General features: G+C 41.5%; 2 protein-coding genes across 6 annotated transcripts in view; both read right to left on the bottom strand.

Moving 5' to 3' along the window:
• Positions 1-17,454, bottom strand: part of fbxo34 (F-box protein 34) — a 49,001-nt gene extending 31,547 nt beyond the window's left edge. Inside the window, exon 1 of one of the 2 annotated variants that reach the window (XM_014194751.3) lies at positions 17,165-17,454. The gene's annotated coding sequence lies outside the window, so the exon portion shown is untranslated. Of the gene's footprint in view, positions 1-16,885; positions 16,994-17,164 lie in introns of those variants that run through there. The other variant, XM_014194756.3, reaches the window with a different exon arrangement.
• A 1,968-nt stretch (positions 17,455-19,422) lies between these two features.
• Positions 19,423-24,180, bottom strand: lgals3b (lectin, galactoside binding soluble 3b). Of its 4 annotated transcripts, none has more exons than XM_014194762.3 (5): positions 24,081-24,176; positions 21,441-21,782; positions 21,269-21,357; positions 20,149-20,317; positions 19,423-19,889 (listed from the first exon to the last, which is right to left on the bottom strand). In XM_014194762.3, the coding sequence occupies exons 2-5, from the start codon at positions 21,714-21,716 to the stop codon at positions 19,728-19,730; spliced, it is 696 nt and encodes a 231-aa protein (XP_014050237.1). In that variant the 5' UTR covers positions 21,717-21,782; positions 24,081-24,176; the 3' UTR covers positions 19,423-19,727. The 4 variants fall into 4 exon arrangements, with proteins under 4 accessions (XP_014050237.1, XP_082830456.1, XP_014050240.1 ...); XM_082974330.1 differs by lacking the exon at positions 24,081-24,176 and adding an exon at positions 21,917-22,197; XM_014194765.3 differs by lacking the exon at positions 21,269-21,357 and having other exon boundaries at positions 24,081-24,180.
• Positions 24,181-24,735: the final 555 nt, after the last annotated feature.

Below are 24,735 nucleotides of genomic sequence, written 5' to 3'. Positions count from 1 at the left end.
AACACTTAATGCACTTCACAGCTCATGACTCCAGTCAATAGCAGAGCTGGGAATTGCCAGGGACCTCACAATACGATATTGTCACAATACATATCGCATCGGCACCCAAGTATCGCAATAATCGCGATTCTACACTGAACAAAAATGCCACAGATGTTCCTCTACCATAAGCCGCCTCCAACATAATTTTAGAGAATTTGGCAGTATGTCCAACCGGCCTCACAAACGCAGACCATGTGTAACCACGCCAGGCCAGGACCTTCACATCCGGCTTCTTCACCTGCGGGATCGTCTGAGACCAGCCACCCAGACAGCTGATGAAACAGAGTTTATGCAAATTCTTTGGTTGTGCAAACTGTCAGGGAAGCTCATCTGGGTGCTCGACATCCTCACTATGGTCTTGACCAGACTGCAGTTCGGCGCCGATACTGACGTCAGTGGGCAAATACTCAACTTCGATGGCCACTGTCATGCTGGAGAAGTGTACCTTGCAGATGGCAGAGAGCGTGTATGGGCGAGCAGTTTGAGGTCAATGGTGTGAACAGAGTGCCCTATAGTGGCGGTGGAGTTATGGTATGGACAGACATATGCTACAGAGAAACGAAAACAGTGGTAGACCACACACGCTCACAGAATGGGACTGCTGAGTACATAGAGCGTAAACATTGTCTGTCCTAGGTTGCAACACTCACTACTAAGTTCCAAACTGCATCTGGAAGCAACGTCAGCACAACAACTGTTTGTCGGGAACTTCATGAAATGGGTTTCCATGGCCGAGCAGCCGCACACAAGCCTAAGATCACCATACGCAATACCAAGCGTAGGCTGGTGTGGTGAAAAGCTCGCTAACATTAGACTCAGGAGCAGTAGAAACGTGTTCTCTGGAGTGATGAATCACACTTCACCATCTGGCAGTCCGACGGACTAATCTGGGTTTGGCGGACGCCAGAAGAATGCTAGCTGCCAAAATGCATAGTGCCAACTGTAAAGTTTGGTGGAGGGGGAATAATGGTCTGGGGCTGTTTATGCTTCGGGCTAGGCCCCTTCGTTTGTCTAGTTAAAATAAAAATAAACAATTCCAGTGTATGGATATCTTAACGCTACAGCATACAATAACATTTTCCATACAGAAATGGTTTGTCGAGATTGGTGTGGAAGAACTAGACTGGCCTGCACAGAGCCCTGACCTCAACCCCATCGAAGACCTTTGGGACGAATTGGAAGGGCGACTGCATGCCAGGCCTAGTCGCCCAACATCAGTGCCCAACCTCACTAATGCGCTTGTGGCTGAATGGAAGTCCCCGCAGCAATCCAGTGGAAATCCTTCCCAAAAGAGTGGAGGCTATTATAGCATCAAAAGGGGGGGACTAACGCCATATTAATGCCCATGATTTTGGCATGAGATGTTCAGACGAGCAGGAGACCACATACTTTTGGTCATGTAGTGCATCTGTGACCAATCTGTATTCCCAGTCATGTGAAATCCTTAGATTAGGGCCTAATGAACTCAATTCAATTGACTGACTTCCTCATATAAGTCATTAAAATCTTTGAAATGATTGCATGTTGCATTTACAATCTGTTCAGAGTATACATATTGCGAGTTGATGTTTCAAACATATTGCTCACCATATGTCTGCTGCAGAGGGACAAGAAAGAGCGAGCCAACTTGCACAGAAATATTATAGCAATAGTTAATACGATATATATCGTCAAAAGTAATATCCCGATATGTAACTATATCAATAGGGCATTCTGACCACTGACTGACCAGTAAAAGTTGTGCAAGTAGCCTGGGTAGAACACAAAACTCATAACAAATCAAGTAAAGAGACATCCATGATACTCTCAACAGTCCACACACCCACGCTGTGCAGCACTGACGAACTGTAGCAAGTGCTGTCTTGTCTGAACAGTGACATGGCACACAAGACCATCGATTTGAGGGTGATCTCTCATAGCAACATGATTCTGTCATGGCCATTGAGACTCAGAGCCACAGTCTCAACAACACTTCCGTTGGCAACATTTCAGTTATCTGATCAGTAGCTACCAGCTAGCTGGGGCCTGGGCCAATAAAGCCATTAGCTCAGTAAGGTCAATCTAAAATAGCGAAATATTAGGCAAGCCAACACACAATTTGACTACGGGAATCAGATCCTTCAAAAGTTCAAACCAAAAATAAAAATATCCATATTTCTGAAGATTAGGCTATTCAACATTGAAATAGAAATCTGTCAATGCTCCAGTTACACAGGTTACACGTGTAGTCCATCAATAACAGACCATCGCAGGCCTACACAAACCGAGGACCTCATACCTAACAGGGCTGGTCTTGAATTCCACACCTCTACTCAGAAGTTCACACCTATTCAGTAATTAGCCTACTTTTGGCGGGGGGGGGGGGGCTGTGAAGCGCTATGATGAGTAGCTAGCGTGCACAGCAAGAAGTGTCTCTCTTCCTCCTTTGCCAAGCAAAAGGCTTCAGCTCTGACACCACACCACCAGACCAGGAATAGCAACAACATACAGCAGCACACCCGGCAATCTCACCCTGCCCATTGGATAGAGACTCATAAAGGGGAATGGAAACAACCACAACATGTTGCTGGAGTGCAGACAAAGGACACACAGGACCTAAGCTACAAGACAGAGCAAGTCAAGACTGGGCAACTTCATTTTTCCCCACTCAAGTGAGAAAATGGATATAGTCTTTCAACAAATCTTGTACAAAACACCCTTCCCAGTTATTTTAGGCTTAGCGAATTCCTTCCCATCAAGCCCTTTCATACAGTCGCACACCATTCATTCACAGTTCTCCTATGCTACGGCATTTCATGCATTACAGTAATCTAAAAGTCCACCATACAGTTGGTCTGTCTGCATGTCGCAAAACAAACTCTCTCTGCCATTGCTTTATTGCAATTGTGTGTAGCCTAACATCAAAGCATGCTTCCAACTTTAGCATTGACCAAAATGACTCAGTATGAGAAGACCAATAATGGAATGCACTGAGGGACAAAGAGCATGTAGGAGTGTGCATTCACAGCACAATGCAAAAAAATTAAATAAATAAATAATAATTGCTGTATGGGTATTGAACAGCCACATTGAAATGTAAAGGACAATCAGCAGGCAAGGCCACAACTCATACAGCACGAACACTAATTATTCAAACTCAATCATTTGTATTACAAAAAGTCAATTTCCTTTGGCGTCAACTTAGTAATAGGTCAACCAAATGTTTTTTTGATTGAAAAAAAAAAAACGCAGCTTTTCGCAAGTTGTCAAGAGTGAATTATTGGGGCTCAGGTGGAAAGCTGCCTGGGAGTAAAGACGACAGAGCAGCGAGAGAACAGTGAGAACAGAACATGATTAAAAGCCACTTATCTAAAAGACAAAAGCTTGTCATAACCTGTTGCACTCGCAGGCCTGGCCCGCCTCACCCACTCCAATTGAATTAAAAGGCAATCAACAGCTTGTTTTTGCCATGTAGGAAACACCGGTGTTGAACACATCTCTCTCTCTCTGGTAGTGCTATGTGAGTCCTAACAGAGTGGACAAACATGTTTGACACTGTGGGCTGTCCAGTTGTCAGGATGCCTTAGTGGGAGGAATAGGCCAATTCACCCCAACAGGCGGAACTTTCAGACAGCCGCACTTGACTACACACTAAAGAGGTTCTCATTAATTGTTCATAGAAAGGATGCAACGCATGGGCTACATCTACTCCAGATGATTTGCGAAAAATACATATTTACCCAATGTGCAAGCACACTAAACCTATATGCATGTAGGATATATCTAGCCTAACCTACACAACTGCTGCGCAATGCCAATATTGGATGATTCCATACCAGGAAGGCCCAAAATATTTTTTGGTATCTCCAATTGTTCTGGCAATTCTCACATAGAAAAGTAATTAGGAGGAAGGATGTTGGATATGATATTTACTAAGGATGTAACAATTCGCCGATATGCATCAGCCCCCAATTCAAATGTTTAAGATGCATCGGTCCGTGGACCCCAAAACCGATCCAAATATAGCATGCATTGGTCAGAAAATGTACTCAAAACGCTAGGAATTGGCAGCTCACTTTTTCTCATAATACATTCTTCCTTCCGAAAATACTGCACCAGTCGTGGCCTAAAGTTGAGAATGACACAAATACTAATTTTCACAACGTCTGCTGCCTCAGTTTGTATGATGGTAATTTGCATATACTCCAGAATGTTATAAAGAGTGATCAGATGAATTGCAATTAATTGCAAAGTCCCTCTTCGCCATGCAAATGAACTAAATCCCCCCAAAAAATGTCCACTGCATTTCAGCCCTGCCACAAAAGGACCAGATGACATCATGTGAGTGTTGACGAGGACAAGGCTGGAGATCACTCTGTCATGCTGATTGAGTTCGAATAACAGACGAAGCTTCAAAAGGAGGGTGGTGCTTGGAATCATTGTTCTTCCTCTGTCAACCACGGTTACGTGCAAGGAAACACGTGCCGTCATCATTGCTTTGCACAAAATGGGCTTCACAGGCAAGGATATTGCTGCCAGTAAGATTGCACCTAAATCAACCATTTATCGGATCATCAAGAACTTCAAGGAGAGCGGTTCAATTGTTGTGAAGGCTTCAGGGAGCCCAAGAAAGTCCAGCAAGCGCCAGGACCGTCTCCTAAAGTTGATTCAGCTGCGGCATCGGGGCACCACCAGTACAGAGCTTGCTCAGGAATGGTAGCAGGCAGGTGTGAGTGCATCTGCACGCACAGTGAGGCAAAGACTTTTGGAGGATGGCCTGGTGTCAAGAAGGGCAGCAAAGAAGCCACTTCTCTCCAGGACAAACATCAGGGACAGACTGATATTCTGCAAAAGGTACATGGATTGGACTGCTGAGGTCTGGGGTAAAGTCATTTTCTCTGATGAATCCCCTTTCCGATTGTTTGGGGCATCTGGAAAAAAGCTTGTCCGGAGAAGGTGAGCGTTACCATCAGTCCTGTGTCATGCCAACAGTAAAGCATCCTGAGACCATTCATGTGTGGGGCTGCTTCTCAGCCAAGGGAGTGGGCTCACTCACAATTTTGCCTAAGAACACAGCCATGAATAAAGAATGGTACCAACACATCCTCCGAGAGCAACTTCTCCCAACCATCCAGGAACAGTTTTGTGATGAACAATGCCTTTTCCAGCATGATGGAGCACCTTGCCATAAGGCAAAAGTGATTACTAAGTGGCTCGGGGGAACAAAACATTGATATTTTGGGTCCGTGGCCAGGAAACTCTTCCAGACCTTAACCCCATTGAGAACTTGTGGTCAATCCTCAAGAGGCAGGTGGACAAACAAAAACCCACAAATTCTGACAAACTCCAAGCATTGATTATGCAAGAATGGGCTGCCATCAGTCAGGATGTGGCACAGAAGTTAATTGACAGCATGCCAGGGCGGATTGTAGAGGTCTTGAAAAAGAAGGGTCAACACTGCAAATAATGACTCTTTGCATCAACTTCATGTAATTGTCGATAAAAGCCTGACACTTATGAAATACTTGTAATTATACTTCAGTATTCCATAGTAACATCTAACAAAAATATCTAAAGAAACTGAAGCAGCAAACTTGGTGAAAATTAATGTGTCATACTCAACTTTTGGCCACAACTGTATATAAACAAAGTTAACCCAATGCCCCTTTGTGAAAAAGTATTGCCCCATTACAGTTCAGGATATCATCAGGTTGCTTCCTGAGGCACCGGGGGCTGAAACTGTCATGGTTCATGTGGGGTTGAATGACATTATGAAGGGCAGCTCAGAACAGCTGAAGATGGATTTTAAAGATCTGATTGGGTCACTACTTGACACCAAACGCCCCATAATATCTGGCCCAAATAACTTGGGTTTGCTGGATCCTTTCACAGCATTACAAGGCTGCGTTGAGACAATGACTTAATGACCCAAGCCCAGCTCATTTATTCCCTACCATTATGTCACAATGCTTCAGCAAAAGTACATTATCCCAGGTGCGTTGGAATACAATGTAGCTTATTGTATGTCCCTCTTACTGCCCTGAATGCCTTTGCTGATCCTACAGCTATTGTATGCGGTAATCATATGCCTATGAAGCAGAGTAATACTATTAGCACTGAGGTGATGTGCCCAAGCAGGATGTCCACTGTGTGCAGCGCACCCTGCACTAACATAAATAACCTGAGCATGTCTACCTCTACTAAGCTTCCCACTAAAGCAATAAAAACAATCAAGCATCCCAGAAAAGTACTAAAAATAGCCCACGTTAATAACGCAGCTTAAGAAACAAGGTTCATGAAATCAATAATTTGCTAGTAACAGATGACATTCATATTCTGACAATCTCTGAAGCTCACTTAGATAATACAGTGGTAGCAATACATGGTTAAGATCTACATAAAAGATAGAAATGCCAAAAAGGTGGAGGTGTGGCTGTTATATTCAGAACCACATTCCTGTAAAGTTTAGAGAGGATCTCATGTTAAATACTGCTGAAGTAATATGGCTACAGGTTCATCTGCTTCACCTGAAACCCATTCTGGTGGGAAGCTGTTACAGATCACCAAGTGCTAACAGTCAGTATCTGGATAACGTGAAAAATGCTTGATAATGTAAATTATATCAATAGAGGTATAATTTTCTGGGTGATGTAAATATTCACAGGCTTTCATCGGGGTGCCCACTCAAGAGAAAGCGTCTGACTAACTAGTGCCTGCAACCTGGTTCAGGTTATCAATCAACCTACCAGGGTAGTTACAAACAGCACAGGAATGAAATCCTCCACATGTATTGATCACATCTTTACTAATGCTGCAGAAATGTGGTCTAAAGCAGTATCCAAATCCATTGAATGTTGTGATCACAATATAGTAGCTATATCTAGAAAAACCAAAGTGTATAAGAGGTCATACAATAAGTTTTGTAGCCATTCCTAGGTTGTTGATGTAAAGAATATTTGTTGGTCCGTGGTGTGTAATGAGGCGCAACCAGACCCTGCACTTGACACATGAAATTGCTTATCCCAGTTACTAATAAGCATGCACCCATTAAGAAAATAACTGTAAAAACTTAAATCCCCGTGGATTGATGAGGAATTTAAAAATGGTATGGTTGAGTGGGATGAGGCAAAATAAAATGGCTGCACAACCGATAGGCAAACGTACTGCAAATTGAGAAATAATGTGACTAAACTGTATAAGAAGAACTACACTATGAAACAAAGATAAATGACAAAGAATGATAGTAAAAAGCTTTGGATCACCTTAAATGAAATTTGGGCCAAAAAGGCAAACTCCACTCCATCATTCATTGAATCAGATGGCTCATTCATCACAAAACCCATTGCTAATCTTGCCAAACTTAGCCATGACATGCCAGCAATAAACGCTGACACTACACATCCAAGTATATCTGACCAAATTATGAAAAGACAAGAATTGTCATTTTGAATTCTGTGAAGTAAGTGAATGTATTGTTTTCTATCACCAATGACAAGCCACCGGGATCTGACAACTTGGATGGACAATTACTGAGGATAATAGCAGATGATATTGCCACTCCTATTTGCCATATCTTCAATTTAAGCCTACTAGAAAGTGTGTGCCCTCAAGTCTGGAGGGAAACAAAAGTTATTCCCCTACCTAAGGATACTAAAGCCCCCTTCACTGGCTCAAATAGCCCACCAATTAGCCTGTTACCAACGCTATGTAGAACTTTGGAAGAAATTGTGTTTGACCAGATTCAATTTGTTTACTGTAAAATAGCATTGTCAGACATTCAGCACACTTATAGGGAAGGACATTCAACAAGCACAGCATTTACACAAATGACTGATTGGCTGAGAGAAATTGATGATAAAAAGATTGTGGGGGGGGGGGGGGCGTTTTTAGACTTAAGCGTGGCTTTTGACATTATTGATCATAGTCTGTTGCGGCAAAAACTTGTGTCATGGCTTTACACCCTCTGCTATATTGTGGATAGAGAGTTATCGGTCTAACGGAACAGATGGTGTTCTTTAATGGAAGCCTCTCCAACAAAATCCAGGTAGAATAAGGAACTCCCCAGGGCAGCTGTCTAGGCCCCTTGTTTCAATCTTTGACTTTACTCAATGTTGTTAGTCAATGTGTCTATGTATGCGGATGACTCAACACTATACATGTCAGCTACCACAGCGACTGAAATCACTACAACACTTAAAGAGCTGCAGTTTGTTTCAGAATGGGAGGCAAGGCATAAGTCAGCACTAAGTATTTCCAAAACTAAAAAGCATTGTATTTGGGACAAATCATTCACTAAACATTGTAATTAGTGTGTTAATTGAGATTAAACTGCTTGGAGTAACACTGGATTGTGAACTGTCATGGTCAAAACATATTGATACAACAGTAGCTAGGATAGGGAGAAGTCTGTCCATAATAAAGCGCTGCTCTGCATTCTTAACAGCACAATCAAAAAGGCAGGTCCTACAGGCCCTAGTTTTGTAGCACCTGGACTACTGTTCAGTTGTGTGGTCAAATGCCACAAAGAGGGACTAAGGAAATTTGCAATTGGCTCAGAACAGGGCAGCACTGCTGGCCCTTGGATGTACATAGAGAGCTAACAATAATATGTATATCAATCTCTCCTGGCTCAAAGTGGAGGAGAATTGACTTCACCACTACTTGTATTTGTGAGAATTATTGACATGTTGAACGCACCGAACTGTCGGTTTGAACTACTGGCACTCATGCATACCCCACAAGACATCTCTTCACAGTCCCAAAGTCCAGAACAGACTATGGGAGGCGTACAGTACTACATAAAGTCATGACTACATCAAGTAACTGATGCAAGCAGTAAAATTTGATTTTAAAAAAATATAAAAATACACCTTATGAAACAGTGGGACTGTGAAGCAACACAAACATGAATACAAAACACACAGGTAAAATATGTTGTAATGTTTTTAAAAATGTATAACGGCTTTAAATTTTGCTGGACCCCAGGAAGAGTAGATGCTGACTTGGCAGCAGTTAACGGGGATCCATAATAAATACAAATAACTGATTGTGCCACCTTTAGCTGCAATTTCTGCAACGAAAACGCTTCCTGTAGTTGTCGATCAGTCTTTCACATGGTTGTGGAAGAATTATGATCAGTGTTTGGTTTTTCGCCAGACATAACCCATGTCAAAAAGTTCCACTTTTGACTCATCTCTCCATAGAACTTTCTTCCCTGGAGTCTTGAAGATCATCCAGGTGCTTTTAGGCAAACATGGGTCCAGTTATGAATGGCGAAAACCAAACACTGCATTTCAGAGTAAGAACCTCACCAATGTTCAAGCACAGTAGTAGTGTGATGGTTTGGGGATGCTTTGCTGCCTCAGGATCTGGACACCTGGTCACCACTAAAGGCACCATGAATTCTGCTCTGTATCAAGAGAATTCTAAAAAGGAGATAATCAGGCCATCCGCCATTGAGCTGAAACACATCTGGGTCATGCAGCAAGACAATGCTCCAAAACACAAGCAAGTCTACATCAGAATGGCTGAAAAACTAAATATTTAAAGTTTTGAAATGGCCTAGTCAAAGTCCAGACCTGAACCCCATTGAGATGTTGTGGCAGGACCTGAAATGAGCAGTTTGCTTAAAAGCCCACAAATGTCACTGAGTTAAAGTAGTTCTGCATGGAAAAGTGGGCCAAGATTCCTCCACAGCGATGTGAGAGGCTGAACAACAACAACAGGAAGTGTTTGGTTGCAGTCATTGCAGCTAAAGGTGACAACCAGTTATTGAGTGTAAGGGGGCAATTACTTTTTCACAAGGCATTGGGTGTTGCATACCTTTCTTAATTAACCCTCCACACTCGTGAGAATTGGCCTATATGAATAGGGATAAATAGAAATGTTTCTTCCAGAAGAAATATGAAATGCACATGCATAACCATGGTAACAATTACATGGTCACAGTTTGGAGATTGGATAAAACTAAAGGTGAGGACAAAACAGTTAATCTGACAAGACTGAATGCAAACATTACACGGTTGATTGTATGTGCATTTTACATTTATGCCACATTTGATGATAAAGAAATCTTAAAATACTCTGGATACATTCAGCAACATATGAATAGTCATGGTTATTTGGGGAAGGTGCAGCATAAGTCAAGGGTTTGAGTGAGAGGTCTAACTGGTGTCTCTAAGTGGCCCCACACCTCTCCAAAGTGTGCACACTTCCTATGTCATTTCAATGCACTTTTATGACTCAAAAAGCCTTCAATTATAGTGTGCTATTTTGAGCTCTCCTAGCTGTGCTGTTGAAGAACTAGAGCAAGCAGACTTGTTTTTTTTGGGGGGGGGGGGGGGCACAGCCCTGCATCACCGCCTTTATGCATTCCAAAAATTGTCTGTTATAAACAAGCAATCTGGTCAGGTGGGTATCATTTCAAAACGGGTTCTATTGCCAACATGGCTAGCTAAGTTACAAAAAACGATTTTACAGTGTTTAGGCTTTCACAAGGCAATTCAGAGAAGCAGATGGTAATTTTGGTGCGCATAGAATTGAGTCACGAGAGCACGCAGAAGTGTGTTCCCCGCCAAATTTCTTCCCAATACGACAAGCATAGGCTCATTCTGCTGAGAACAACCCAGGATATGACAACACAGTGATCAGAAAAGGGCTGACACCATCTAGTCGACTGCTTGGTCGATATGCTGTTGGTTGATCGAGATTTCTTTAGCCAGTCGCATATTACATTTTTTTCATGGTACACAAAACAGTCTGATTCGTACTTGTCTGAGTGGACTAACCCATTGGGGAGGCCGTGTGGATGGCACAGTCCATCACTCCAAAACGTGCTACTGAAATTGTATATGGTTATATTATGTAAGAACAATAGTGCAACACAAATACAAATATTATTTTATAACAAATTCACTTCCTTCCGCGTCGGATAGCGGTCGCTGTCCGCGGTTCTGAAACAGTGCACTGTTGAATTGCTGCCTTTTCCTAGACCATGTTGCTACAGTGTTTGTGCACAATAGCAAAGTTAACTAGCATATTGGTGTTGAGGACAATGCGGTGGGGGCAGGAGCGGTGTGAGGAGACGAGAAAACAGACCTTGCCTTAACTGTCTAAGAAAAGTGGAGAGGAAAACAACTTAATTAGGTCTATAATCAATAGCCTAAGTGTTAAACGTACCTGACTTTATAAGTCATCCACATACACGGAGTATACAAAACATTAGGAACACCCGCTCTTTCTATGTTAAACATAGTCAACCACAACATGTCGGATAAAGCAATTTCACAATTTCGGCTGTTTTGTCATTCTGCCCCTGAGCAAGGCAGTTAACCCACTGTTCCACGGGCGCCGAAGATGTGGATGTCGCACCTCTCTGATTAATAGGGGTTGGGTTAAATGCGGAAGAAACATTTCAGTTGGACAACTGACTAGGTATCCCCCTTTCCCTTTAAATTTTTGTCATGCTGTTATAAAGGCTTTACACTTGTTTTCCATTAGAACAGCCTCTGGTATTACTTACAATTTAATCGATCATTCATGTCATCAGACAGCATACGAGTCATTCATGATTTGAAATGCAATCAAGCATTTTAGTTTTAAAATAAAACAAGGGAGCCTTGAATAATTTGACTAAACAAAAAAATAAGACGTTCCATGCATGCGACTATTTTTAGTCTTTGCTGTAATAAAGGCTTCACAAAAAAATAATAATGGTACGCTTAGAATTGATTTAGTGTTGTTTATACTGTTCCAAAATGGTCCGAAATAATATTGTAATCTAACAGCACCTATTTGGCACAATTATGCGCGCAGCACTTGCTCCTTACCTACCTTATTTTTCTAGATGTCCAGTAGTTTTCACAACTAAGTCAAATCTATTCCACACATCTGACTTCCCCTTTCCCTCCTGAGCAACCAGTAAACATTCACCCGTTTTGCTGTCACATGTGTTATGGTGTTGTAGTTTGTTATAACCAATTTATTGATGTGATTATCATAGGCTGTAGGTCAGGTGAGAGAATAGGGCATGTTTTTCCTAAACAAATAAAGGATTTGAGTAACAGAACTTAAGCCAGAAACGGCTGTAATTATGCTGCAGTTTTAGCAACATGGATTGCACAAAACAAAAAACACTTGATGTTCTGTGGTTGCTGCAGCAGGGAGGAGAGAGAGAACGGGTGCTAGTCACAGGCACTCGCCGTCTTTTCTCTCTTTTTTTACAGCGCAGCAAGTCTGAGCCCGATCAAATACACTTGTCAGACTCCCTCTAGTCATTTGTGTCTTAATTATTTCATCAAACAGTGCACTTAAAGCATCAGACAAGCTCAGTGCATATAAGTGATTTTATTAAAACAGAGTGTATATGTGAAATAAACACTTAGGCGAAAGAACAGACTACTCTTGGTTGACTTTGATTTTTTGTTGTTGTTGTCAGGGACAGACCTAATAAACGTTGACACTGTATATTACAGGAGTTTCATGATATGGAAATGTGAAGTGCACATTGGCTTGCTTGTATGACAAAGCGGTATTTAACATAATCCTCAATGTCTCATCTTTCAAAATACATTGAGTCATCTTTATTTACAGCGTTTCCATCACTCAGACTAAACATTTGCAAAGTTGCCCAATTAGCAGGAAGGATGGGGGCAACTTCTTGTCGCTTGCGGTGCTCAAGTTCAGAACAGTCAGTCAAAACCAATACTGCGCTGTGAACCAGAAAATTTGAGCTCTGACATGTATAGCATGTTACTGTAGAGCCACTACGTTTCAATGTGGGCACTTGTTAGTGTCCAACTGCCATTTTCAACCCGTATAAGGGTATGAGTGTAAAGAGTTAAATGAAATAAGTATCCAAATGTGTTATTTGTTCACTCAGGTTCCTTTAATATTCGTTTTTGGCTGAAGATCTGATAACATTCAGTGTCAAAAAAATGCAAAGAGAGAAAATCTGAAAGGGGGCAATTACTTTATCACAGCACTGTAAGTTCAGCAATTGGACTCTCCTGGGGGAAGCTTTGAATTGGTCAGTATAGCCTACAGTATGAAAAGAGTGCAATCCTCTTGCATCCCACATCTGCCTGTAGTTATTGGACTGCCTGCTGGACTCATGAGTTGAAGCAAAATGCTGTCATATCCAGGATGGAGTGTTATGCACACTACCCCTCCTGATAACTGACTGCACCTGTAATAGATGGAAGGGACTTCATGCACACCCACTGGAGAATTGAAGACAACTTTACCCAGAGAGCTGCGAATGTCATTGTGTGGTTACTGGTTTGACAGCCAAATCCTTAGACCATAGATGTATAATGGCATAATAGTTCTGGTTAGACAGCTGAAGTTGTACTCTACACAACTTATTTTGATTTGCTAGGTAAAGTGTAGGCGTTTATAAGCACATCAATGTGATAATTACAGCAGAAAATGTTTTGTATGTAACAAACACACCCATTGATTGTTTGCCAATAAGCACATCGACACTCAAGCTGGGCGATGTTTGCGCAATGTCCACATGTAGCCTACACCTGTAGGGAGATTAGTAGTTCTGGGATTTGTCGCCTGGAAAATATCTACTAGCAGACATAAGGAGACAAAAACTAGCCAGTTAGCTATAGAATATTGCTTTGTTGGATAGCGGACTGAAGACAGGGCATTGAACTTGCAGTTGTTACCGTATGTGAACATTTCAGACACTGGTTCTTGCGATTTTGGCATAACTGGGATTTCAAAGAAATCCGCTAGTTAGGCTAGCCGGCTGCAGCTATGCCCAAGCTATACTAGCTAGCTGCTGTCAGCTTGGCTAAATACAGGTCAGCGCAGGCTTTAGCCAACGCATTGAACTGAATGAAATTGACCATCTTGATATGGTGAGTCAGGACAGAAGAAGTCCTAAACTTCACTACAATAGCAAAGCTAGCTTTGCTTACCTCGCTGTCACTACTCACAACTGTACTGCCCTTGGTTTGTTGTGATTGAATGGCAAAGACACACTCACATCAAACCACACCCCCAAGACAACTCACTTTTGGCTTCAGTCATGGCCGCAAGCACTTAATGAGCAAGGAAAAAAACAAGGCCAAACCATTAAGGTCAGCGTCCCTTTAAAGCACAAATCATTGCGCATTTGGGCCTATAGGCCTAACATGTGAGATGATTGATGTTGGACAGTTAGGCTAATGGGTTCTTCTGACTAAAAGGCCAAACAGACTGCCGATGAACGGTTAAAAGCAGCGGGTGGCTGTCCTATCGCCCCTGACCACAGAACAGCTGCCTTCATTTTCTGTTACTTTCCCAACTATTCTACATGTTGAATTGCCACCGTTGGTCGACACCCAGCAGGTGATCTACTGCGCACAGCTGAAGTTTGTTATTGTGTCTTTTTCCCAATGTTTTACAGTAGTTGAGAGGTTATGGAGTTGCTGTACAATATTGAAATCGATGGAGACAACATCCACCCTGAAACATCTGCTTCAGTTCCCTGGAAGTGCCAAAGCCTTCTCTGGCTGTACAATTAACCACTGAATGACTCGCTCAATAATCACTCACTAAGCCTACATCCTCATCCCAAACCACAACCGACAGAATGAAGAATTAAATCATAAACAGTTACAAGTCACAGTAGACAGTAGCATGAAAATAGGAAGATTTCAGCATCGTTGTACAACAAATCTGTCACAAGAACTCATGGCGACTTTGTTCAAGAAAATGCTTTTTGCCAAATGGCTTATTGGGCTTCATCATCCAACCCATTTTGAGTACTGCACTGTAGGAAAATCTTGTAACTACACTCTGTACAAATTAGCAAAACACTGCTGTGACACTGAACATCCCACATGGCAAAAACATACCCTTTAACACCTCTTGACAATTGACTTGTTAAATCACAGTCCAGGCCTAAGTACAAAGTTTGGACTAAAAGCGTATTTGCAGGACAAACAAGTGTTTAGAACTAATCACGTGTGCCATAACCTTTAGCACTTCACAACAAGCAGCTGTTTACTTCTTCAAAAGATTGTCATTTTAAGACTCACAGTTTAAATGGGAAGTGATGCACTTTAAAGCACAACCGTTATCGAAAGTTCTTCACTCCTATTAAAGATGGACATTTCCACGTAAAAGGACCCATATGAGCGCCAACATGTGAAGTTCATAAGAACATGTCAAATTGTGTGTCAAATGAAAGCTACGAGTACATTTGAGAAATTAAGGCTTTGATTTCTGGTCAAACAGAAAAGGGGTCTTAGAAATCTACTAGAAAAGTCTTAAATGTATTAGAAATTGATCAAAAACACTAATGTTGAAGTAATAACTAATATCAACACTTATATTTGGTTTGTGATAAATTATTTGCCTTCTAAGTTTAAGGGGGGGAAAAGAAACATTGCCTTACATAAATTGCATGGACTGTGTGCAATAGTGTTTAACATGATTTTTTAAATAACTACCTCATCTCTGCACCCCACACAAACAATTATCTGTAAGGTCCCTCAGTGAATTTCAAACTACAAAAAATTTGGTTAGACCTCACATTCGTGTCAAAACTCTGAGCAAGCATATTCGACATGGGCAACAGGTATTATTTAAAAGATTCGCAGGTTTAGTTATTAATGAGTTGCATAGACCTCTTTCTGTGTTTTTACAAACATTGCCGCAGGACTGCGATGCGTGGAAGTTGGTGGCAGAACAAGGGGAGTTATAGAACGCCAAAATGCCTTTGAGTGCATTTCACACTACTTTTGGATTATAATTGGATTTCAAGGCTTGTATGAATGTCATGCTTAATATAATGTTTGTTTCATCATCGCAAATCAACTGCATTACTTTTTTTGTTAAACACTACCAGTAAAATGGCTCTTTGGCTAGCATTTGGTACAGCCTATATCAATGCGCGTTAGCATTCTAGCTAACTGCTGCTGCATCCAAAATAGTTACTTTGCAAAGATCACAACCAACTATAATCTTGGCGACTGTTAAAGCATGAATCAAAACATAATTGTAAGCGTATGAGAACCCCAAAAAGGTACTTTGTTTAGTAATAATAACGTACATATAGACTGTGTTGAATGGGCGCAGATGGCAATCTTACTGCAGCCAAGCGTCGTCCGCATCGCTGCGTGACGTTAGTACTGGAAAAGGGTCTATTCATCCTCAAATCGAGTTGCATGTTTGCAAATCGCATTGAATGTCAAGTTACAACTTTGATACCGTTCAATTTTTCCACACATGATACAAGTTTGCGAAATTACACATTTGTAAATCATGATACGTGGGTATCGACATACAAACTTGCCTATTTTAGAATGACATGTTATCACATTGATTAGTATTAACCATGTTAATGAATAACTTAGGAAATTAGCTGTTTGACTATTTAGCAACACCGCGACACACAACAGCAAATTAAGATATTTCCACACATTGCCACATTCATGTTTACAAAACGACCATCAGTGTTACCATCGTTCGAATTGGCTAACAAATGTGTGAGCTTGTTGTGCTGCCTGTGCTGAAACTTACTAACGTTAGCTAGCTGTTAGCTTGCTAACGTATTGACAAAACAAGGTGGAAGTTACCAAGGTTATTGATATATAGCTAACTAGTTAATGATAGCTATAAATTAGTTCGTTAAATTTAAGCAAAACGAGATGTCAACGTTTATAACAAACGGTTGATCCAATTGAAAAAGGCCTTTTCCACCAATGTACAGGAACACAACATCGCAGTCAAGCCTTGAATCAAGGGTGTAGCAGCTAACTACCTATGCCATGGTGAGAAACTTGTAATGATAATTCCGTACAAAACAAGTCCATAACGTTAACTAGTTAACGTTGTGTGGACACATACTTAGCTAACCAATTACCTTATCATATTAAAGTGAAATGCAGAGCAGTCTTCCACGCCACTCACCTCGACTAGTAACTAACGTTAGTATTGTTAATAGTTAGCTAACGTTAGCTACACAAATTCTGTTCTGACTAATTTAGCGAGGCAGCTTGGCGAGATATTTTAGCCTGTGACACGCACAGCAATGTGTCAACTCAGTTGAACAATATTAGCTAGAATTTGTTATTATTAATCCATGTAGTTAGCTACCTATTTTAGCCATAGTTAGAGTACCAAAGCAAAGGTTGAAGCTGACCTGCTGCTGCGAAAAAACGGAAATGAAAGGTCTCCAATCCCCTTGTTAGGAGCACTTGCTGGGCAAAGCAGCGCCGTCTTCACTGTTCAGCAGAATCCTTACAAGAAATTATAACCGTATCCATACGGTCTTAATAACTATGAAATAAATGAGTCACATCGTTCTCATTTCGGCCGTATTGGTGCGAACGTCGTTAATCACAGTTGCTGGATAGCTAACCAGTCACTACTACAAAACTACTCGCGGGGGACGTCCACGCAGCGTTCTGACGTGCTTGGCTTGCTTATTCAAAGCGTCCGCCAAACTATCATGCGCGCGCAAAAAGATCAAAGAACATTCGGAAACTTCATGCATAAGCAAATTACAGACACAATTATACTTAGCCATTGAACATACATGGTGAGTCAGCACTTTTTGGTTGCATCTCGACTCACGTTGGTTGATCGTCCTACTACACTTCTTTCCATTGAACATACAGTAATCTTTCATGAAAAGTTGAACAAATATTGATCACTTTTATAGGTCATTTACATTTTGGGAATAGGCCTAGGCTCACTTGAGGAAACAAATTAGACATTTTTAAAATAGATTAGTTGAGCCAAAATTATAGGACACATCACAAGTTCTGAAATCCATATTAAGCCATTCCATAAAGCAGGTGCAAAACCGATTTGAGAGCAATTTAAAGTTCCAACCTTTATGAAGTTCACAGCAGTTTATACATGGGCATAAGTGTCATTTAATAATTCATCTGTTTTCAGTTTCCATCGAGACTGTCCATAGTTTCCATCATGAAAAATGTATCAGTGGCCTGACTTCAGGATACTAAGGTGTCTTTGTTTGGGTCCCTTAATGGCACCCTGTTCTCTTTATAGTGCACTACTTTTGACAAGGGCCAACAGGACTCTGAAGTCCAAAAGTAGTGCACTATATAGGGAACAGGGTGCCATTTGGGATGCACTACTTGTTTCCCACAGGCCACAACACATTGTGTCAGGTAAGCATGTGCCAGCTTCCTCTGGTAACCTGCTGTAGAGAGGAATGTGATCAGTCAATGTTTCCCCTCCAGTAGCTTTGAGCAATCTTTATACTCATTATTGAATCATATACCGGAGGCAAGGTGCCATCTTATTTTAGAAGACATACAAGCTTTGAACTCGAGACAAGCTTCCCGTGAGGGTAACCCATTTTCATTGTGTGTAGCCTAGCCCTACAGATCAGTGTGCCGGCGAGTACCTTTGTCAAGGAAGCATTCTTAAAACACCTGGTTGTATCTCAAGTGTACATCAACTTAAGGTACCATGGAGCTGTGTATTATTGTACACTTCATATTGTAAACATTTGCTCCACAGACTGGTCACACCCTCTCCTGGAGATATGAGCCACGCAGTTGAAGTCAGTGTAGCCATGACTGCCTCTACAGTCAACACACCCATTTGCCCCTGTCTACTTGACACTGTCAGTTTTTTTTGTTGTGTGTGTGTGTGTGTGTGTGTGTGTGGGGGGGGGTAGTTAGACGTGGTTTGGCTGGTAGATTAAGAGCCGGTGGGGGCAAAGTCCCTATGATGTGGCACGTCTAACTGCATCTTGGCAGTCTCATCTTAAGTGATCCAAGGGGTTCATTGCCGTGGAGGGCAGCAAGGGCTGTAATGTTTGTGCTCACAAATTAAAAGCCATTGTGAGAGTTCTAGGAGTGTTTTACAAGTTATGCCACATTGTGACAACACATCACTAAACATGAGAAACACCAATGACAGACACGAGCACTCCTTAGTCTGTAAATAGAGAACTGAAATAAGTTAATGAAAGCAGAAATTTCAGTGGTATAAATAGCATATTTTGTTTAGTGGCTAGTGAAAAGATGCAGTGTTGATTTTGTCAACGTACTCCTTCTGTAAAGTCAGTGCATCACTTGAGACGATCGTCAACAATATTGCTCAGAGACCCTTTCCTCCAAGTAAACATTAAGTGCTGAAGATAATCACCACTTATTGAAAAACTATAGAAATCCCACATGACCAACAAGCAAAGTCTAGAAACTTGCTCATGTTTGCAGGGTTAAAAGGATTTAACTGACAGTGCATCATTTACTAATGTAAAGTAATAGCCTAGTTGTTTAAGTTCCACTGTGTACAGGTAGGCTACAATTAGTTTTTTCCCCCCAGCCTATCCAAATACTAGACTTGTGGTTCTCAAACATTTACGTATCAACTCTGCCACCTAGTGGGATGCATTATACAATCACTCAAGACATCCTGTAGTGTCTACATGGAGAAAAATATGCCAACACCATTTATTGCATACAGTCTATACATTACCAGTTTACACAAATTACTTGAAGACCAAAGTATATGAATTTGCCGTAAGGGAATTTCACTTCTGAAAATATATTTTAACAGAGAACAGACTGGCCTAGTACAGAATGTGAGTCCTAGTGGCTTAAAGCTTGAAAGTCAAGCTACTGTACTTCTGTTTAAAGACAAGGGAAGTCTTTTGAATCATATAAATAACTTGAGGCTAGGCCATGCTAGTCATTCTATTTCTATGGCTGGAACCAAACCTGCTAGATATTAAAGTTATCGATCTCCACAGACGTGAGGGTGACGTCATTGTAGATACCCAGGTGTTTGATTGAGTCGAGGTCACGGATGCGGTGTTTGTACTCCAGGAGGTGCGAGTTGTTCACTGCCACCCTGAACTCATTGTTAGTGCACATGATTTTCATCTGGAAAAACACAGGACCAAACTCATTATGCAAAATCAAAGACTGTTGATATGAAATGAATGTCACTATACTGATCATACAACATTCATAAATAAACCTAAAATGACAACATTCAAAAATCAATACAGGGGTGTCCAAGTCTGTCCTAAATGGCACCCTATTCCCTATATAGTGCACAACTCATTTTCAATGACCCCGACCATCATAGTTGCAGAACTGATTGGTTCACATGAAGTGAACAGGAATGTAGATCCCTTACCTCAAAAGGCTGGCCCTGAGTGAAGGGGAAGTGGTTGTGTTCCCTCTCCTCTTTGCCCCATTTACTGCCAATCAGACTGTTCCTCACAATCGTTTTCTTGCCCTGGTCATCAAAGCGAGGGTTAATGTGCATGGCAATGTCATTCCCTTTGGTCAGGTTCAATGTGAACCTAAAAGGAGATCGTAACATTAGTCAAGATTACCCTGACATTTACATTAAATAAGAGCATGGTAGCTTATGTGCCAGTCTGTGCTATAATGACAACTCCTTGTCTCATTTCCATGTCAAACAATTTAGTTTGTCTTGACAATGATCAATGGAGTTTAGCACACAATCAGATCTGTGACCAGGCAAATAACATGGTGGAGCGAGGATTTTGTGAAAGACAAGTGCGTTTAACTAGTGTCTATTATAAGTCAAACAGCATTATGTTTTATGAGGAATGCGTGTTGTGCAAGCCATCTCATCAGCACTCAGATGTTTCCATGGTGATGGATGGGCTCCAAGACTATGGCCATAGTTAGTGCTCTTGACTTTAGTGATTTGTGGTAGGTATTATCTGGCACTGAATTCATCATTTGTTCATACCTCACCCATTGTCATTACATGACTGAAAATGTAATCAGTTGAGAATTATAAATAATGTGTCACGATGCCCTGTTGGGATTAGGCTACTGTCTGCCAACCTTGTTCAAAGATTTAAATTCCACTTTTTTTTCCTTTTTTTTTTAAACTAGGCACTGCTTGATTATCTATGCAAATCCTCTCATTAGTCTCTTTTTACATCACAAGGGTAGATACTTATGAGTCACATTCTGACAAACAAAAGATCAACCATATTTGATCTTGAGCATAGCCTGGTTCCAAACTGGTTTGTGAAATCATTTTAACCCCTTGTCATGCCAGACATGTTTGATATGAAAAGATTACACCAACAGACTGGTACCCAGGCTACAGTAGAAGAGGTTTGCAGACATGTCAAGGGGGTATGCCAATCAAATACCTATAATTGGCTACAAGACTGAAATCATAGTAACATTCAGAATCATGTGGAAATGACTGCAATGGAGATGTTCACAAGTCAACTAAATTATAACTATATTTTGATGTGAATACTGACATTTTGGCATTGTGGTTAATTGTCCCGTTAATGGTGATGACCATCTTGTCATAGCATCCGTTTGGCAGGTTCTGATCATATGGCACTTTCTGTAAAGGAAATAAAATGGGTCCGTTGCTCTTGGTTTTTCAAATCATAACCAATATCTTCAGGATTAAACGTCTTCCCTTACCAGTGATTGATGTTGAGGAGCAGTAGGTTGGCTAGGCTGCCCTGGCCATGTTGGCTGGCTGGGCGGTCCTCGCCCTGGTTGTCCGGGCCAGGTTGGCTGGCTGGGCTGTACTCCACCTCCATATTGTTGCCCCGGCCATGAGGGTTGGGAAGGGTTTGGTTGTTGTCCAGGCCACATGGGGGTGGGCTGGCCTGGTTGCTGCTGACCAGGCCAAGCCGGTTGAACACCAGGCTGTCCTGGCCATGTTGGTTGGTTGGGTTGTCCACCAGGCCACATGCCCCCACCACCCTGCTGGTTGTTCTGGGCTGGAGAGCCCGGTCCACCACCCAGAGCATCTGACAGCTACAGGGGAGCAAGGGGGATGAGAGGATTGGTGATTTGCACACGTTCACTGTTTCAAGGCGCTTCCCTGATTTATTTAAGATGCATGATTATTCCTGCACTAAACAAATGACAGAATTAAGAAAACTACTTACATTCATTTTATCTGAAAAAGAGGGTGAGAAATGTGAATTGTATGTTTTAAATACTGCAACTGCAGGGCTTGAGAGAAAGTACACTTAAATGTTAGTTTACATTAAACTTTATCCACCACCCAACTCAATCTTTGGAACCATACCAGTCTTCTCACATAGTTATGCCAGATACTCTGTGTACAAAAGATTTGCATGATAAACTGACTAGGTGAATGCTATGATCCTTATTTGATGTCATCTGTTATAGTCACTTCCGTGTAGATGAAGGGGAGGAGACAGGCTAAAGGAGGATTTAAGTCATGAGACAAGGATTATACTTGTGAAAAATTATGGGGGTTTGGAAATGCAGACAATTACATTGATAGAAGCCACAATCTGCAATTTTAAAGCTGCGCCACCCTATTAAAAAGAGATTGCCCTCTGAATGGCACAAACAAATGGGCAAGAAAATATTTGTGCTTTTGAATGAGGTACAGTAGGTGCCAGGCACACCAGTTTGAGTGTCAAGCACTACAATGCTGCTGGATGTTTCCACTCAGTTTCCCATGTATCAATGTTCCACCACCCTAAGGACATCCAGCCAACTTGACAACTGTGGGAAGCATCCCTGTGAACACTTGCAACACCGTGGAGTCCATGCCCCCAACAAATGAGGCTGTTCTAAGGGCAAAAGGGGTGCAACTATTAGGAAGGCATTAATGTTTTGTGCACACATTACTGATAAGGAGTACCGCTTTTCTGTATAGCATTGTAAGAATGCCTTCATGTCAGACCATATCAAACAGGGGGACACCCTTTGTGTTGCTGAATTCCAGCAACTTGCCCCAAATTCTTTTTCCCCCACTTCAGAAATCCTGGTTGGAACACTCCTGGAATGACATCAATAAGCATGACATCTGGGAAGTCACCAACCAAGACTTCTCAAACCATGGATTTTTAGGAAGGTTACCAGCATTTTGCAACCCAAGACCCATCCTATCCTCACCCCACACATGTCAGACCAGACCTACTTTGAGTCTGGAAATCTGGTTACCCAGACTATTCGCATTGCCCCACCAACACTGCTGCTACTCTATGCCTAGTCACTTTAAATCTACATTTTACCTCAGCTAACCAGTGCCCCCACACCAACTCTGTACCAGTACCCCCTGTATGTAGCCTAGCTATTGTTATTTTACTGCTGCTCTTTAATTACTTGTTACTACACTGCATTGTTGGTTAAGGGCTTTTAAGTAAGCCTCACTGTAAGGTCTACAGTAGTTGTATTCAGCACATGTGACAAATACCATTTTATTTGAAATGAGGTGCCATGTTTATTTCAGCAGACAAAGCCATTACATTTGAGTCATTTTGCAGACGCTCTTATCCAGAGCAACTTACAGTAGAGTGCATACATTTTTCTAACTTTTTAAAATTTAATTACATTTTTTTTACATACTGGCCCCCTGTGGGAAACGAACCCACAACCCTGGCGTTGCAAGCGCCATGCTCTACCAACTGAGCTACAGTGGGACAAAGCCATAACACCCCTACACACATTAACTTAATTTCAAAAGTAAACCAGCCAAGGTATTCATGTCAACATACATTTCAATATTAGCCTACTTCCTGGATTCTGTGTGTACAGTGTAGCCTAACTACAATAAGGATGAGAGAAGGGAAGTCTCAACTCTACTTAGTCCTAACAGGCTGTCACCATTACATAAGACTGAAAACAGTGTGAAGAAAAGAACTGCAATAGAAAAACATGCACATGAAACAGAGCAACAGGATGTTGACAGACTAACAATCATTGTCAGAACTACTAAGAGTTTAGTGGAATGTTCAGTGCATCATGGAAAGTTAGGGATCACAACACATGAACGGCAGGTGTCTGTTAAAACCTCTCCAACCACCATTTGTTAAATACCATTTTGCATTGCCACTGATTAAAAAGGTAGACTCAGCATTATGACATGTGCAAAGAACAGCATAGTGGGTCAAGTGCCACATCAACATTGAACCATGAGGCTAACTTTCTCAACCATTTTGGTCCAGTACCTACCACACTAAACAGTGTTTTCCAAACTCAGTCCTCAGGACAAATCAGTATGTCAATGCAGATGAATATCTCCATGTTAGAGTACAAGGAACTGACACATGAACACTGAATTCCTCAACATACCTGTTGTGCATTGATGTCACCACGCTACTCCCTTCATATGGCAGACATATACTAGAATTGGAGAAGCTGCGTGTCAGGGCGTATTTATACAGGGTTTCCCCCAAGGCCACGCCTTTATTTCCCTTATCCCTATATGGGAGACCACACCCTAATGCAGGGTTCCCCAACTGGCGGCCCGCGCGCCGAATTTGGACCGTGGGGGATTTTATGAGGCCCCACAAGTTTTCTGTGCAAAAAAATTTAATGTTTTATTTCTTTCTTTTTATTGTTGTATATAAAAGACTGTAAAAACACCAGCAAATCAGCTCCAAGTGATTTTAATTTTCGAAATCTGTTCCAAAGTATTCCCATGCATAATATAGAGATATATGTGAACGTATACAAATGTAAGCAAGGTTTGAAATGTTTATGTTTTAGTCAAATGTTAAATCTGTTTGGGCTTCTTGTGGCCGATTTGCAATCTACAAATAATTTGTAGTTAAGTTCTGACCCCCTGACCATCCTCTCAAGAAAAAAATAGTCCCGCGGCTGAAACTAGTTGATGATCCCTGCCCTACGAAGCAACTTTCCCACCTGCATGAAACGTATGTACAACAACATGACACAGGTTTGCATGTGTTGATTTGAGAATTATGTTTTTATAGTACAAGTTGTA

Source organism: Salmo salar, chromosome 01, assembly GCF_965601325.2.
Source record: "Salmo salar chromosome 01, fSalSal1, whole genome shotgun sequence".
In the NCBI taxonomy this organism is placed as follows: domain Eukaryota; kingdom Metazoa; phylum Chordata; class Actinopteri; order Salmoniformes; family Salmonidae; genus Salmo; species Salmo salar.
This window is presented reverse-complemented; position numbering and strand designations above follow the sequence as displayed.